The 12647-nt window shown below is 34.4% G+C and overlaps 1 protein-coding gene across 1 annotated transcript in view; it reads right to left on the bottom strand.

Moving 5' to 3' along the window:
- LOC125665544 (serine/threonine-protein kinase 17B-like) overlaps positions 1-5643 on the bottom strand; it is a 37971-nt gene extending 32328 nt beyond the window's left edge. The window contains exon 1 of the mRNA XM_048898231.2: positions 5067-5643. Coding sequence (XP_048754188.1) covers positions 5067-5215 — 149 coding nt within the window. The 5' untranslated portion in view covers positions 5216-5643. The remainder of the gene's footprint in view (positions 1-5066) is intronic.
- Between the last annotated feature and the right edge of the window lie 7004 nt (positions 5644-12647).

The raw sequence follows: 12647 nt of genomic DNA, 5'->3' as shown, positions 1-12647 counted from the left end.
AAACCAGACTCCACATGGGATTGCATGTAGAAGATCCACAGGTCTGCACTTAATACTGACTAAAAGTAAACTATCTGAAAGTCTGCTTTATTATGAACATGGGCATACAATCAAAATTCATCTCTTCTCAAACTGTTTACATAAAGTTTGTACTGGTCTACATCCCATAAATCATAATTTGAAATAATCAAATTACCAAAATTTATCAAAATTTTCAAAATAAGTCAATGATATGCTACATACCTGTAGCGCAAGTTTACCTGGGTTTTTTAATGTAAATTATACATAAAAAGTGGGAGTTTGGGAATAATAGTAGAACTATTTACAATTATTAAAAAGTAAATTGGATTAACAGATTAGTCTATTTCCTATTCAACAGTTAATACCAGTGGAGCACTTGGACATATAGTTGTATTGTTTATACCCATTAAAATGATGTACCACTACAGACACCCATTGAATTAAGTGTAAGTGATAATCCAAAGGGGAGTCCATAAGATTAGAGGTCTACAGAAAAATTCATGGTCCATTTACACATTGCATAAAATCTTACAGTAACATACATGCACAAGTTCTAGGCCTATTTGATACCTCAAGCATGATAAGTTTATTTGTGACAGATATTTGTAAGAATCTGTGTCTGTAATCCCTTTTATGTTAGTCAGAAGCAAGTCATGTATACATGCATAAATTTGTGCATCAAAACACTTAAAACTTGTAACAAATAACAGCAAATGTTCAAGCAGACCAGGTGTTTTTCACACCATTTTTAAAAACTACCTTATGCCCTACAGATGTGATTTAGGAGAAAACAACATTTTGGGATACTGGGAATTTTTCAATGTTGAATTCTTCCATGCCTTCCATTGGATCTTCATGTCGAGGATTCATTATGTTTTTAAAAACAAACATAAAACATATATCTTTTTAAACTTGTATTTAGTCTGTAATTGATAGGGCTGCAACGGGTACCCGAAATAACCGAAAACCGCGGGTCGTGTTGTTTGGGTCGGGTTCGGTTCCATTTTTCCGTATTTCGGTTTGGGTTTGGTTTTTAAAATAGAATCATTATGTCGTCAAAATCCTCAAAGGTGGCTGTATTTTGATCAATTGTTATATCATATGATGGCATTTTCGACAAAACTGTAAATAATGACAGTATATATGTAAGATATGTCAGAAGCATTGAAAATACACCACAGGAGCAACATCGTCAATGACAAAACATTGAAAGCATGGATGGAAACGAGTAGAAGTGACAATGCTGTTTCTAGTACCATGGATGTCGAGTCTAAACTCCTGTCCTGTGCACGTCCCCGAGTAATTATTGTGACAAAATACAATAAAGGTTTTTGATTTTAACAGTATTATATTAGATTCTTAAAATAGTTATATAGACCCGAACCGAAATACCCGAACCTGAAGTAAAAAATTTAGAACCGACCCGACCCGAAAATTTTTTGGAACCATGACTGCCCTAAAATTTATGTATAGTTATTTTTTAAAAAACAACAAACAAACAAAAAAACACCTCAGTTTTAGTATAATTTAATGCCTTTGTCTATGTATTTATTGTCTTTGTTTTAGTTTGTTTTTATTGTTAAAAATTACATGTAAAGCACTTTAGGGTAATTGTCATAATTAAAGCACTCTAAATGTATTTAATAATTAAATAATGATGAAAAAAAATTATATAACTTTTGATTTTTTATATTAACTATATTAAGCTTTTTATCACAACCTTTTTACCATGTTTACATTTAATACTTTCTGAATTAATGTGTCAGACATGACATGCACACCATGAAATTGACAATGTGAAGGGGTCTTAAAAATGCAGTTTTAATTAAATGATGAAAACATCTTGTTACTGTCCTGCAATATTCTCTCCTCAAGATCCTATTGACACAATAGTGGTTATAGTGCTTGAAATACTCATTTTGATAAATTTAAAATAAAACTTTAATCAGATAATCTCGTTGCAAAATTTTAACACCCATTTGGAAAATTTGTGACAAATTTTAAAAGTGAAAACTCCAAATTTTGGTATTAATTCTAATGTATGAAAAACACAGTGGATACCGCAATGCCTATACTCTGAAAACTTTAAGCAATTCAATTTTTATGACCCAATTTTTAAAACTAATCTTTTATTACATCTTTCTGAGTGTTACTCATTCTCTCTATTGAGATTTAATTGAGCAATTCAAAAATTGTACAGTTATTGAAAATGGGATTTTTATTTCAATGTTCATGAACATTTCTTAATAGAAAATACTGATTTTCAGCTAGCCTATTAAATTTATAAATCTGAAAGCCCCATATGTAAATTTATGCTACAAAAGGCTTTTTTATAAAATCATTAATTTTCTCATCAAATGATAAAAAAATTCAAAGAAGTAATATATTGCAAGCTGTGAGACGTACCACACCCAAAAAAAAAACAAAAAAAAACAAGGAAATGACAGATTTACAAGATAATTCTGGTGCCCAGGTACTACTTCCAATGATAACACAGTAACACTTCATAACATTACACAAAAAACATCATGTCACCGAGTTATCATACAGCACCATCTGTTTATCATGTTCAGAATTCTGTGGCAATCAAATGAACCTATATAAGGCTTTCATACACAAAACTAAAGTCTGTCTGCTATGAGAAATGTAGGTGTATAGCAAATATCATATGATCTATATACCACTTCCTGTTTGTATCAGAATACATTATATTAATGTAAAGCAAATATCAAACATTCTCCATTAATTAATACAAATTACTTCATGCATTTTAGTATGTAGAATTTAATACCAAATGAATGAGTCTTATGAAGGAAAGTTTTTAATTCTAGCTATACAACTGTAATGCAGACCTCATAAGCATATATTCAAAATAAATTTTAGATCCACCCCATACCTACATGTATCATTACTTTGTCAAACTTTAAATCCACTCCCGTACATTGCTAGATCCACTCATGTACCTATTACAACTTGCCACAGAGTTAGTAAATAATGTTTTGAAATCCACACAATTCATACTTTTCTCATAAGGCCTGTGCAAAAGCTGTTGTCAGATCAAATTATGTTAACATGTCAGATGTTTAAAATTCTCATAAATTATTTCATGAATTAGAGTATCTACTTTCGATAATATAAAAACATTATATAATCCATTTATTCCCCTTTGTTTATAGTCTAGTCCTATTTTAAATACACTTTCTACATCACTTCCAAAATTACTCAAGGTCACTTAATGTATCTAACGCAAAAAATGTAGTACACAATCAGATGAAACATTTTTAAGACTCTGATAGTTTCAGTATGCTTTAACCACAGACAATTAACAGTAAGGAATTTCAGTTTCTAAAAGTTTCATTACGTATTCCTAGTTTTGCATATTGCATATCAATTCTGCACATATATAATTATTATACACGTATTCCAGTTCTGGTGTATTATGATTCAAACATTATAAAATCAAGAGATCGTGTTTCTGGTATGTCTAAGCAGTTAAGTGTTGAGTCAAGAAGAAACCCTACACTTCACTGTTGTGAGATTACAGGCATTCATAATTGTGCATGCACATATCATGTGCATTTAAGGCCAAAAATATAAACTGTTGTATTTCTGCTAACATCAAAGTCAGAATTATGGTAGGTAGGAAATAAATGAAATATTTTTTTCCTCAAACTAAATGCACATATAGACTGATACACAATACACAGTGCATTCAGGGTCTTTGATTTCACACATACAACAGGGTTTTCTCCAGCATTTAGATGTTACTACCCATTTTAAATTTATGGGGAATTTTTGAGAATGCAGTCATGAGCTTCCAGGGGTGGGGGACAACCATGGAATATAATATCCACAGATTATTACAGCCATAAAAATTGATTGATAACTCATTTTATCTATATTGTAAGTCTGACAATTATAGAAAATGACTTGGAATATATAAAAATGATTTTTGTTGAAAATTTTTGTACAATTTTGTCAAGTTTCTACAAATGAAGGGGATTTTTTTTATCTGTGGAAGGGGAAATATCCATTTGTTGCCAAAGGGTAAAGGTACCTTATACCGGTAGTAAAAACAACCTAGATAAATCCCTGCGAATGTATGTGTTTATCGTATATATATATATATATGTATCCCCAACTCACCCCCTCTCACATTGCATGTCAGCTAGGTGACACACCCCCTCTCACATTGCATGTCAGGTAACACACCCTAAAATCTTGTCTGGATACTCATATTCCACAACAAGAACAAATAAATTGCATAATCACAGTAAAATTGAGACAAACTCCAGAGCTCCATGATCAGCAGCTGTACATGCATGCGATAAAGATCTACATTTTTATTTTTTGCAAATCAATATATTGATTTGCATGCCTCAACTTTATGACAGCAAATAAGCATGACTGATGTACAAAATTGTACATTCTACTATTGTACCTTAAAATTTAATGAAAATAAATCTATTAAACATCAATAGTGATACGTCTTCTAAAAAATTAATGCTGCTGAAATTTATGCCGAGTCGACTATATGAGAAGTATTTGAAATTTCTGTTTGAGTCATCATTTTGCTTTTATTGACAATAATGATGTGCAATAAAGGTGTAACAGGCTGATAAGATATGTATCCCTAAATACACAAATAATTATCAGATATTATGGGGCAACCACTCATTCTACTTTATGCATGAAATTGATAGATGAAGGCATGGACACTGTCAAAAACAGCATGTACATGTATCTGGTCACACAATGTCACCATATTCATATTACTGGGGGAGGGGGGAGGGTCCCTTGAAGCTATTTGTTCTCCATAGGTTTTTACCACTGGAAATCCCTTTGGACCATTAAAAGTTTACAGTGGTTACATTTCATTGTTTAAACTGGTATAATTCATAAAGATATAAACTTCCAAAAGACAGTCAAATTTGTTGTCTAGCAAATAAACATTAAAACTGGCTCAGGTGAGATACTGCACACATCAATATGTACATGAAACACCAAATATTAGTATTTACATATATATCTTCCTTGACACCTACCTCCCTATCTCCCCCTGGATTGTGTACTTGTCTGTCAGTGTTTCGGTCTTGATGGCAGTGGAGGGTCGATATTTACCCTCATTGGTCACACCTAGCCCGGGCACACTGTTGTGGTAATGTTGCTGTTGTCTCAAAACTATTCCATTCATTTTCGTGACACCTTTCTTCTTGTCTTCATACTAAATCTCACTTTAGATATTAATAATCTTTTGTTCAATAACTTAACTTTTTTAACAAAATTTACTTAGAAACTCTTGCAAATACTTTTTGAAATATACACCATAGAATATAATCAAATTCTTCACATTCCAAAAAAAATCGTTGAAATCGACTTCTTCACACCTCGATCACAGGTGAAAACGTGACGTCATTTTCCAACACAGTCGCCTCAAACCCTCTATCCCATGAGTATACCTCTTGTGTATTATGAGATACACTTATCGTTAATCCTCAGAAGAAGATACGGACTACTAGCACACACACACAAAGTTCTCTTTCGAAACGGAAATAGGACACTCAGTTTAATGTCAAGTTAAAACGAGGCTATTAATAAGATTTGAATCAGACACGATAAAGAATCCGGATTTGTCATTTTGGAATGCATGCCTGAACACCTGCGGATATTGAATAACAAGAGTTATACAGTGTCATTCTTTATAAATAAACATTTAATTACACAGGGCAACATATATCACAGATAGATAACATTGTAGGCAATATTCTTATATCATCAGAATAGGCCAAATTTCATTTATTTTATGTTTTTTGTTTTGGTTGGGGGGGGGGGGGGTTCGGAGGTTTCTTTATCAATTTTCTTTTAGTCCCCTTCCCCCTTCTTGATTAATCGTATTGGATACGAGTGATCAATGATCAAGTGGCGGGGGCGGGGATCTGAATTAACTACATTTCAATGCAACAAATTGCATTGTAGGGACCACAAGATGAGGATGAAATTCCTAATCTGAGGTTAAGGAGATGTGACTTTGCGAGATATCCGTCATTTTTGCTGAGAGACTTCTTCGGCTTCAGCAATATGATTGAATATTTCATCTTTCGCATAGTAAACAAGTTTGACCCTCTTCCTTTTTTTCGTTGTTGTAATGATATATTAAAATAAAACTTAGAATCAATTCATAGACATGTACATGTATTATCTATACTAAACTTTAAAATTATGGATTCGAATGTTGGTTTTGTTTTTTGGGGTGGGGGGGTTGGGGTGGGGGGGTTGTTAATTGTTTGTTTGTTTTTTTTAATTTATTTATTAATTTGGGGGTTGGTGGTTGGTTTGGTCCTTTACGCATAATGCTAGAGCTCTAATCGGAAGAGAGCTGTCTTTTGCCTTTTTAGAATAATAAACATTGCACCTTACTGTAGTTTTCATATTTGAACCTATTTGGTTACTTACTTACTTAGTCCTCTTCGTGCTGGTTTGCACATAAGACTTCCACTATAGAGACCTCCAGTATGCTCTGTCTTGAGACCAAGTCTTTATTTGTCCCCAAGTCCATCCTTGTTCCTTCATCTCTCTTTCTACTGCTCTCCTCCATGTCTCTTTTGGGCGACCTCTTTTCCTCTTCCCTGCTGGTGTCCATCTTAGAGCAACATGTGGGATCCATTCTCGAAACATGGCCTAGCCTGCGCCACCTCCTCTTCTTAATTTCCTCTGATACTGCTGTTGTTTTAGTTTTGTTGTAAATTTCTCTGTTTGATATTCTGTTTGGCCAAAAAACTTTTAGAATTCTTCTTAAACATCTCCTCTGGAAAACATCAAGTTTATTGCAGATGGTTTTTGTGACTTTCCAGGATTCTGAACCATATAGAAGACCTGAAATTACATTGCTTTTGAAGATCTTGATTTTCGTGTTAAGTTTGATTTTTGAGGAGTTCTAGATTTTCTTTAAACTTGCAAAGGCTCCTCTGGCTTTGGATAGACGGTGGTCAACATCGATTTCTGAGTTTCCATCTTTTGTAATTTTACTTCCCAAATAAATAAAGTCATTTACATCCTCTATCACGGTTAATTAATCAATAAATCGGCAAAAATGACAAAAATTCAAGATTGAATTCTATAGCACGCATAGGAGAAAGGAGCGGATCTTCAACGGAAAAAAAACCATACAAATCAACGTATGTTCACATTATAATGAAATAAAAATTAACCTCATCTTATGAGGCCTATAATTGCACATCTTGGAAACTGTTACTGACAGTTTTTATCTTTTAAAAATGCCAGACACTTCTGAAGATCAAACGTGATCACACTTTAAGGTATTTCCACTCTTCTGTGACGTCATAAGATTTGCAGAGACAGTGATTTGATAAGATTTATTCATGGCAGGAACATATTTGTTGGAGTCAATAGTTATTGTAAAACAAAATCTTGTTAACCTTAAATATTTCAAAACTCTAAGTTATATATGAATAATCAATTATATGTTTCAACGTCTCCATATGAGTGAAAAATTCTCGAGTTAAGCAAAATACAATAAATCAATCAAAATATGAATCCAAGGGTAATAACTCTGTTTTCATTAGATTATTCATCAAGTTCATTATGCGATATATTTCCTTTATTTTTCACAAACATTTTGTATATTTTTCTAAAGAAACAGTTTCATTAAATTATTATGAATTTTACCGAACTTCGAAGGCTCTAAAGGTTATATGTATGTATAAGAAAAACTGAGAAAATCAGCAAATTAATAGAGATAATCTCTACATGCATACATTCACTGAAAATGGGTGCCGCCATTTTGTTTTGTTCATTATAGTTGCTTCTACAGTGTTTTTAATTTTGAATGGCAAAAATACAAGACTGACGTGCAATCTGTAATTCAAACATTCGGTTTGTAAAAAAATGAATGCTACATATCATTGTTACAGTATTTAGCCAAGCGTCAAATAGAAAAATAGCTATGTCCAAGTATTTGAAGGTGGGTCTAATTCATCAAAAATAAGTTCAATTATTTCTAAACTCAGTATTCTTCAACATTTCACAATGTCTTCCAATCTATCATTTTAGCCTATCTCTAAATCAATTAATTAAAGAGGGGATCAGATTTGCTTGAAGATGGATCTATTTCAATAAGAAATTTGACCTATTTCTAATTGAATTTAGTCAATCAATATTCATTGAATTTAACCTATCTTTAATTCGTCTAGGGATATGCTCTATAATTTGAAGATAGGTCAAAGGATAGCTTAATAGCATTTCAAACATATTTCACTTATATAACATGAGTTACTGTACTTATACTTCATCTGCCAGAAGTGGAGTAAATTAAATGTGGATTCTAAAAAAAATCTGAAGAACTTTTAGTAAACTTGAAATCGCAAAACTTTTCTCAAATCAACAACATCAAAACGTATGGCTTTTCAACACTTTACACGGCCATTCCTCACAATAAATTAAAGACTAGGCTTTTTGACATCATAGACAGTTGCTTCTTCAACAAAAATGGAAAACACAAATATTCATATCTAGTGATCAGTCATCCATTAAATTATTTTGTTAAACACCACTCTGATTCCATGCACAAGTACTTTGAAGTTGAAATAAAAAATATGCTGGAGTTCCTCATTGACAATATCTTCGTGGTGTTTGGTGATCAGGTCTTCCAACAGTCTGTTGGAATACCCATGGGCATGAATTGTGCTCCTTTGTTTGCTGACCTGTTTTTATATTCATATGAAGCAGAATTTATTCAAAAACTTCTAGGTGAGAAGAAAAAATCTCTTGTCATGGCCTTCAGTTCGACATTTAGATATATCGACGACGTTTTATCTATTAACAATAATAACTTTCATTCATATGTCGATTCGATATATCCCAGTGAACTCGAAATAAAAGACACCACAGAGTCGTCCACTTCTGATTCATACTTATAAATCTTATTGGAAGTAGATATTAACGGCAAACTAACAACTCAACTTTATGACAAACGGGATAATTTTAACTTCTCCATTGTCAACTTCCCATATTTATGCACATTGTAGCAATATTCCATTATCACCTGCATATGGTGTTTATATCTCTCAACTGATTCGACACACAAGAGCTTGTTCTGCGTATCGAGGCAAGCTACTGACAAACAAGTTGATGGTACAAGAGTTTCAACAGTCTCGTATAAAGTCAACATTTGGCAAATTCTATGGTCGTTATAACGATCTAGTTTGTCAATGCAAGGTGAAGATAACGAACAGTGATCAACCTCATAACTCCTACAAGCAATACAAAATAGATAGTTGGGCAAACACGGACCCCTGGACACACCAGAGGTGGGATCAGGTGCCTAGGAGGAGTAAGCATCTCCTGTTGACCGGTCACACCCGCCGTGAGCCCCATATCCTGATCAGGTAAACCTCGCATTGGGTTAAATGCTGTATGACATGTTTCATACCTATTGTCAGACCGTTCTTGGCACAGGCTGATTTTGATTAAGACAGTGACCGGTCGACAAGGGATGTTTACTCCTCCTAGGTACCTGGCGTGTCATGGGGTAAGTGTTTGTCCAACTCTCTATTTTGTATTGATTTATGAGATTGATCACTGTTCGTTATCTTCACCTTTCATATGGAGACATCATACCTGTATTTATATATTCAGTATACGGCATCCACTTTCAAACAAAACAAAAACAAAAACAATCACAACAAATCCTCATGTAATTAATAATAATAATAATATATATGTTAATAATATGTACCCTCTACTTTTATTCATTGTAAGGCTTCAACATTCCAATGTCCAATTTACTCCTCCTAGGCACCTGATCCCTCCTCTGGTACATGTATATCCAGGGGTCCGTGTTTGCCCATCTCTCTATTTTGTATTGTTTACAGCAGTTATGAGATAGATCACTGTTCGTTATCTTCACCTTTCATTAGTGAAAGATACTCGAGAGGGACGTTAAACAATATACAATTAATCGTTCATTTTACATGGCCTTGTTTATATGTGAATATAAGTATATCCTACATTGATCACGCTTAATACATGTAAATGACTTTCCTCCATGACATTTGTTTAAGAAGTACTTTCAAACAGATTACATTGAAACCTGTCCAATCCGAAATACAAAGGGTATAAATATTTGTTAAATTACACAATAAGTCGAAATAAAAAGCGTACGAAATTATGAATATACACTGTAATTTAAAATTGAACTATGGGTCGGATTGCCCAGTAAAACGGATAGCACAGGTGTCGGATTAGGCAGTTTTTTCTGTAAAATATTCTGTAAGCAAGCAAACAATTTTGAACGTATGGCCATCCTATACCCATTTCGCAATCTCACTGAAATTGTAGCAATAATTTTCTCGTATGTAGTAAGTAAACTTCATCTTTGTAGAAAGTTGTTATACCAAGTAACTGCAGATAGTCAAATGCGATTATACAGTAGCGTCTGCATGAAAAGTGATGAGAATGAACAGTGATCAATCTCATAAAAAAACAAAATTAAGAGTAGGGCAAGCACGGACCCCTAGACACACCAGGGGGATCATGTGCCAAGGAGAAGCAAACATCCCTTGTCGACCGGTCATACCCGCCGTGACCCCTATATCTTAATAAGGTAAACGGAGTAATCTGTAGTCAAAATCAGTATGTAAGAACGACATAATACTCGGCTTCGCCTCGCCCAATACGGATTTCCATTTCACACCCTGGATGACTCCGCATTACATCCCAAACTGACTGTGTAGCTAATGATATATAAACTAAATGCATACACAGGAAAAGTAGAGGGCGATGTACCAAAATTGTAAAATTCACAAACCCAGGGCTCTAGGGCAGATCCAAAAAAGTCATATAGTGTTAATAAAACATATCTCAATGCAATTTGATACGTAAAGTTTTTCAATAGTATGGGGACTGGGGGTGGGGGGTGGGGTTGTGTTTTAAGAACACATTTTGTTTTATACTCATGCTGAGTATTAGAAATTTAGCTTAGATATGCAGAACAGGGAAATTATTATAGTTTTGATAGCCCTTGGGGCTAGTGATACTTATAACTAATACTCGGGTGACCGATAAGGCTTGTGGGCCTCTCGTTATTCTAGAAAGAAATTAGAATTTTGAAACTGGTAATTATACCAGTATAGACAGTTGTATTATGTCCAGACCAAGGCAGGGCAAAACTCCACAGTCGCGGTGAAGACATAAGTGCTGAGAATCTTTTTTTTTTTTTTTTTTTTTTTTTTTTTTTTTTTTTTTTTTTTTTTCACTAAATTATCGATAAATAACCCTGGGCATAAATTTCACAACTTTTGGTCCCAATAATTGAGCACCTGGTCAGTTTTCATTCCTGATCAAAATTCTTCGTTACAGGCGCTGGATCCGCCGTTGACACATTTGTATCATTTTTTTCCGAACTATTGACCTGCATTTTGTATGATTTATACTTTTCCTTTGGTGATATGTCATTCTTTCATCAGAGGGCGCGTTACGCAAGCTTCACTTATACGAGGTGTAGTGCGAGTAGCGTACGAGACTCTGGGTAGAGAATGATCCTCAATCTCTCTCTCTCTCTCTCTCTCTCTCTCTCTCTCTCTCTCTCTCTCTCCATATCGAAATACAATTTGTAAATAAGATAGTTGCAACTCAAATCTTTGCCTCTTTCATAGACACTAGTTTTTGCAACATACTGAGTTCGATGTGTAATTGTGTGTGTGTGTGTTGGGGGGGGGGTATGTGTGTGTGTGTTGGGGGGGTATGAGTGTGTGTGTGTTAGGGGGTATGAGTGTGTGTGTGTTGGGGGGTATGAGTGTGTGTGTGTGTGTTGGGGGGTATGAGTGTGTGTGTGTGTGTGTGTGTGTGTGTGTGTGTGTGTGTGTGTGTGTGTGTGTTGGGGGGTATGAGTGTGTGTGTGTGTGGGGGGGGGGTATGAGTGTGTGTGTGTGTGTGTGTGTGTGTGTGTGTGTGTGTGTTGGGGGGGGGGGTATGAGTGAAGTGACATGCGAGATAGCATGGTTTTATAAACGGTTTCCTATTTTAATTTTTATTATAGATTATGTTCCAAAAATGTACCATTTAATTAAAACCCAGTTATACAAAATGTAATATAGCGAACGGAAATGTGAGAGTGAAGATGATATGGATGTGCACATGACGCACGAGTGTAGCTGGCCCGAAGAGAACGTTATATCCATCCTCCTTTATGTCAGTGGGTTGCCCTGTCGTCTGGACCCGACACGGATGTGAATCCTCGGAGACAGTGAACAGCTGTAAATCCTATTTGTAGCCGATTTAAACAACTTACGGCGACAGAACAGGATTAAACCCTGATAAACCATTCCAATCACTCAGTTTAAACCATTTGTGTAAAAAGAAAACAATTCTTAGAGGTGATTGATCTTGTCAGTCGGAGGCAGCATAAACATAACCCTGGTGGGTTTTTTTTTTTTTTTTTTTTTTGTTTTTTTTTTTATATGCATGTGATATTGAGGCGTATATATATTGGCTTTAGTGGTCGCCATTACTATCATACAGTAAGCGATGTGCTCAGTCTCACACATGCATGTTTTATAAGTATAATTACCATAAATTACAGCTTGATAAGACCGGGGTATGTTTAGGTC

Source organism: Ostrea edulis, chromosome 10 (assembly GCF_947568905.1).
Source record: "Ostrea edulis chromosome 10, xbOstEdul1.1, whole genome shotgun sequence".
NCBI classification, from domain to species: domain Eukaryota; kingdom Metazoa; phylum Mollusca; class Bivalvia; order Ostreida; family Ostreidae; genus Ostrea; species Ostrea edulis.
Note: the sequence above shows the minus strand (reverse complement) of the source record. Positions and strands in the feature narration are given on the sequence as shown.